The following is a 5,586-nucleotide window of genomic DNA, read 5'->3' as shown; positions in this document are numbered from 1 at the left end:
GGTCCTTGCTGGCTTGGGTACCACACCCGCAGGCTGCGGGGAGGTCGCAGCAGACCCGCAGAGCCACTCATTGCATGCGAGGGTGTTGAAGAAACTGTGTGGAGGTAACTCTTGAGTAGCGGGGACCTGGAAGTTTAATCTGCGAGCTACTCCTCCAGTGACCAGGACAGGCAGGGGTTTTCCCCTTCCACCGTTACTACCCGCCATGGTTTGACAAAGTGTTTTTTTTCCATAATCTTGAAGCTGAGCAGGCTCACAAGGTGGTTGCGAGTTACAAACCTTCGAAGTTTGACAAAAAAATCCTCCTCTGGACTGGACGTTTCAAGACGGAAGATGAGATTCCTCCAAGGATCCCGTAAGTGCGCAGCCCGTGTCCAAGGGGAATGTGGAGTTGAAGGGAAAGCGGTGATGTGACCCTGGCCTAAAACTTTTCCACAGAGTTTGAACCAGTTTTTCAACGCTGAAAACTTGGAAACAAATCAGAGGGCAAAAGAATTTCCTGTCCTGGTTAGAGGTTAAGATGAAAAAATGTTCCTTACTGGAGTCCCCAGAGCCTGAGATTAAGAACTGGATCCATCTGATTAGATAGTCTCAGCTACATTTATATGCTGGGTTGTTTATTTTGCTTATTCCTAATGTGCAATTAGAGAAGGATGTTACTGGTAAACAATAGGTTCTGTTTACAGCTCCCATGAACAGTTCTAAGGGAGCTGTCACTGAATGATTACATCCAACAAATTATGATTTATTATCGAATTTGAGGAAAAACAGAGAAGGAGGGTATGAGAGAAACATCCCGCATTGAGGAAAAACAAGTACTTGAGATAGCCTTAGCCTCCCATTCTTGTTGACTAGATGATATTTGAAGGTCCCTTCCCACCCAAAACACACTGATTCTGTGGTATGGTGACCTGCTGAAAGGTAGCATCCCTGAAGGGAGTCAGTCACTGAACACATGAAACGCCTGTAATGGTCATGGCTGCCTTTTCCTTAGGATGCTCAATAGCATATTAGATGTCTTTCTTCAGGATACTACTTTTTATCATCACAGCATCTCCCTGTCTTGGGCGATATGTTGGGTGTAAGCAGCGTACAGAGCTGTGTCAAGCAACAGGTTCATCCTCTGCCTGCTCTGTTGGTTCCTGACAGTTTTACTGATGTTTCTTGGCTTCCCACTGTCTCACCTCTCTTGCACTGTGCTAGTCCCACCATCTTGCCCTAGAGGAAGGTTCAGACAGGTCTCAGAAGCTCTAAAAGCTCTCCAGGTCATTGGGAGGTGTTTATAAAGACACACATTTGCCAGTCCATACACATATGCCCTAATTGCTTGGTTCTGTGCAGTAGTTGAACTGTCAAGTGCATGGGCTTTCTGAGTGAGCAAAGACTTTTTAGAACTGTAAGATCATAAATAGTAATAGAAGAAGTTAATTGTGAGTAATTTAAGCTGAACTCTATAACTGCTTTAAATATTAAAAAAAAAGAATTGCAAGATACTGTTGCCCTTGAACACGATCTAGCTGCTGAAGATAGTTTGTACCAACAGTCAAATCTGCAGTTCTTATTCAGGTTTTGGGTTGTTGTGGAGATTTTTTGTTTTGCAAGGTTTTTGTTTTGTTGTTTTTATTTTGCCCTTTTTTTTTTTTTAAACAGCAGTTACAGACATCAGCAGAGGTTTACGCAGCCTCTTGATTAAGGATTGAGTAGCAAAGGCCCTAATGTGCAATTAGGGAAGAACATAATCAGGTCTGTTTTCCCTAAAGCAGAGGCAGAAAGCAGGGAGAAAGTGAAAATCTGCTTCAGAAGAGTTTCAATTAGTGCATTGTGAAATAAGATTAGGCTAATAAGCCAGACTAATAACACTTATGTTTTTGCTTTGTTGCTATAAATGGATTAGCGGATTAATTCCTTTATGAGCTAGTCTGATGTGCGGTTCATTTTAAAGATGATGTGTGTTTATCATTGTACAAAACAAAAGCTGTTCCTTAGAACTGCAGGCACTGTCAGTGATCCGCAAGAAATGTGGCATGCACAACACATCTGTATGTGCGTGTTGGGCAGGGAAGAGGTAGCATGGCCCAGTCAGTCGTCAGACTGGTCCTCCCCTGTTGCACCAAGTCTTTGAGAGAAGCCTTGAAGCCCTCAGCCTTGGTGCACGCTTCCATGGACAGAACTTCCACTGTAAACCCCAAGCTCTGCCCCATCCCACCACTCATCCTTCTTAAAGAGGGGAGAGACCATTGCAAAATCTTTATTCACAACATTAAATCAATTCTTTATGCAACTATCCTTTTTACTTATATATATGTATAAAACCATATATATATATTATGTATACTTATATGCTATCTTATTCATAAGTGTCTTTATACATATAAAGCATTCCAGTGTGATTCATGAAAGGAAAATAGTGCACAGCCAGCATTATAATGAACATTTTAAAAAACTATACTACCAAGTACAATTTCTGACTCAGAAAATTACTTAGCTGCAAGTTTTGAAACAATTTTACTGATATGGAGATTTCCCATACTGCCCATTCTTGCAGTACGCAGCGTATCGCTGCTTCTCAGAACAGTGAGGGTGGCAACGGGAGCTGCACCAGCAGAGCTTGCTGGGCTGTACAGGGCCCTTTATGCAGCAGGCACTGCCAGATACAGGGCATTTTTCATTACTTTTGCCTTTAGCGACCAGCAAAAATAATCATGTAGATAGCTCTTGATGAGGTCTGTGTTTCTGTAATAGTGAGAGGGCTGATATCAGCTGCCTATTTTAAATAAAACTGCTTCTTTTCTGAAGAACTGACTAAAGAGTCTAGCTTATAGCAGTACAAACTCTGTTTTAATCACCTCTCCAAGTGTGTAAAGTCCCTAGCCTACAGTACACAGAATGCCATCTCAGCAGGTTAGAAATGACAGTAATTAATTTCTAAAGTTAATTTTGAATAAAATGAACTTTCTTTCACATCTGGTTGAAACCTCATATACTTCGCCGTCTGTTTAAAGTAGATAAAACTGATTAAATTTCTAGTGCTTAAGATATGATTTCTGGTATATATACCCTAAACATTTAAGTGTGAATATTTATTGCATAAGCAATTTTGATTTTATTTTTTTTTCAGCTTAAAAAAACCCCCATCAAACCAGCTCAAATCCATTAAATGTTGCTTTTTCACTGGAAATGGATTATGGTCAGAAAATGCAAAGTTCTTGGGTGGTACATAACCAATCATGGCAAGCTGCAGATGCTTGTTTTAGAAGCTAATTTGATTATTTTTCAAAGGTGACGTTATGCACATGATGCTTTGAAGAAGAGACACTTCACAGTTTTGGAATGATTCAATTCCATAACTTTAATTGCAGGCCAGAGATGCTAGACAAGGCAAGAAACAAAGCTCGAGTTAAAGCTTGTTACATCATGATCGGACTCTCAGTTGTTGCCTGTTTTGCAGTGATTGCCTCCGCTAAAAAGGTGAGTACAGCACTAGCTGGTCAATACATAGCATACTTAAAGATGAGGGAATTTTGTGAAAAGTAGACAAACTTCAACAGCAGTGACTTACACCTACCCTAGTTTTAGCTTACGTTCCTGCCACCCTTGAAACGTGAGTAGCTGCTGGCTGCTCCCGAGATTGGGCCGCTTTCCCTGAGGTGCATTGTTTCTCCTACTATGCTGCCCTTCAGCAGATGTTTTACATCCGCAGGCTGCTGCACGTCACGAGTCCTTGACAAGCTGGAACCTGGCAAAGAAAGCCAAGTGGAGGAAAGAAGCTGCACTAGCAGCGGAGTCAAAGACCAAGTAACTTCATACTTGCCAAATATCCTCCTAGGAGTGGACCTAACTGTTGCTGAGACTGGTTACTGAATTTCACTAATAAATGGGTAACTGTAGCATTGCACAGACTGGAGCCAACAAGGGTAGTTACTGGATGACAGAAAGAAATGGAAGGTCTCTTTTATTAGATTCTTGATGTAGTTGTAGCAAATTATTAAAATTAGAATGCTTCGTACATGATTAAAAGCAGTAAATAACTTCAAAGGAGATGAGGTAGTTTCCTAAGAATGTCAGGAAAGCCAAGTTTCCAGTCCGTCTTAAAACTTTCTTTCAGGCTTATCTTAAGAGAAAAGAGTTCCTTACAGAAAAACTAGTGGTATTTTTCAATGAAATGTTAAATGCAGCAAAGACCAAGTGGTAGTGAAGCCAAAGTATGAAAAACACAAAAATAAGGAAATTTACACAATTCTAAATAAGGAACAAACTGTAGCAAGCCAGGGTATTACAACTCATACACTGGGAAGGTTGGAAGAAGTGAGAGGACAGGAAACGGCCTGGTAATTCCACAAATTCTCAACTCCTTATAAACTTAATGGGTATTCCCAAAGTGGTCAGTTCTGCAGGCAGAGGCAGGGCTGTGGTTATTGTACACTTGCCTAGTTTTACAGTGCACAAATCAGCCAGTTTGAATTCATTTGCCTCAACACTGTACTCAAAATGGCATTCGTGTTTTCTAGTTCAAGAAGCCACACTTAATTGAAACACTAAATAAATACAATAAACATCTGCAAAATAGGTTTTATTGGTTTCTGTACTGTATTTGGAGATTTAACATTCCATAATATTGCATACTACTCATATGTGTTCTGTTACAGTAATGGGCCTTTGGCCTGGATTCAAAGATGCACTATTACTATCTGAAGTTAGTATAGGTATTTTAGTTCCCACACACTATATGAAGATATTGTGCCATAAGTAACTGAAATTTCTCATTCCAGATTTCAGTGAACTCTTGAGGTCACAGATAAACTCCACATATCAATTGGCAGACCTATTACAAAAATCCTCAGCTGTACAATTTAATAACTTTAAATCAAGTGAGAACTAACCATGGAGGAAAGACAATAGTGCATCTTTTCTATTTTATCTTTAAAGACAAACCCAACAATAAATATTTTCCAGTTGCAAACTTGTTCTGCAGCTAACTTATTTCTGTGCCAACATTATTACTGTTTTCTGATTGCTGCTAGCAAGTGTTTAAAGCAAATACTAGAAAATTAAAAAGCTGTATGAACCAGTCCTCAGACAAAAGTGCAATGATGAAAAAATCAGATATGATTCAGTGTATCAAGAGTAGGGAACTAAAAAAAAGTATCTTGCATAGTTGCATAGATTAGCTAGTTAGTATTCACATTTAAGCAGAACAAATGGTACCCTTTTAATTTAAACTAAAACCACAAAAAACAAAACCCTGTATTTTTAAACACACTTTGCAACTAACGGGGCACTTCAGATTCCACATAAAACACCAAACTTAAGGAGATTTTCTTCTCTCAGTAATTTTTCTTTTTCCACACTTGTTTCTTCTGTTTAGGCAATATCATCATATCACACCCCTACCTGCAAATGACTACACCAGAGCTGACCTTAAGTCATCATCTCTGGTTTTATATTGTTCATTTATGTGCTTTTTAACAGTGTGATGTAAACCCAGTCATAATACAGGAGAGGTCATCCTGAACATTAATCCTTTAAAGAAGAATTTTCATTATTAAAAAAAAAAAAATAGGGTTAACCAAATGTTAAGTTTAAAGA

The 5,586-nt window shown here is 39.3% G+C and overlaps 1 protein-coding gene across 1 annotated transcript; it reads left to right on the top strand.

The window, feature by feature from the left end:
- Positions 1-243: 243 nt before the first annotated feature.
- Positions 244-3,799, top strand: FAM162B (family with sequence similarity 162, member B; the record flags this gene model as incomplete). Its single annotated transcript, XM_010186059.1, has 3 exons — positions 244-355; positions 3,360-3,468; positions 3,701-3,799. Coding segments are annotated over 3 exons (320 nt in total), but the record flags the coding sequence as incomplete, so codon positions are not given.
- Between the last annotated feature and the right edge of the window lie 1,787 nt (positions 3,800-5,586).

This window comes from Mesitornis unicolor, unplaced genomic scaffold, assembly GCF_000695765.1.
Source record: "Mesitornis unicolor isolate BGI_N332 unplaced genomic scaffold, ASM69576v1 scaffold31476, whole genome shotgun sequence".
In the NCBI taxonomy this organism is placed as follows: Eukaryota; Metazoa; Chordata; class Aves; order Mesitornithiformes; family Mesitornithidae; genus Mesitornis; species Mesitornis unicolor.
This window is presented reverse-complemented; position numbering and strand designations above follow the sequence as displayed.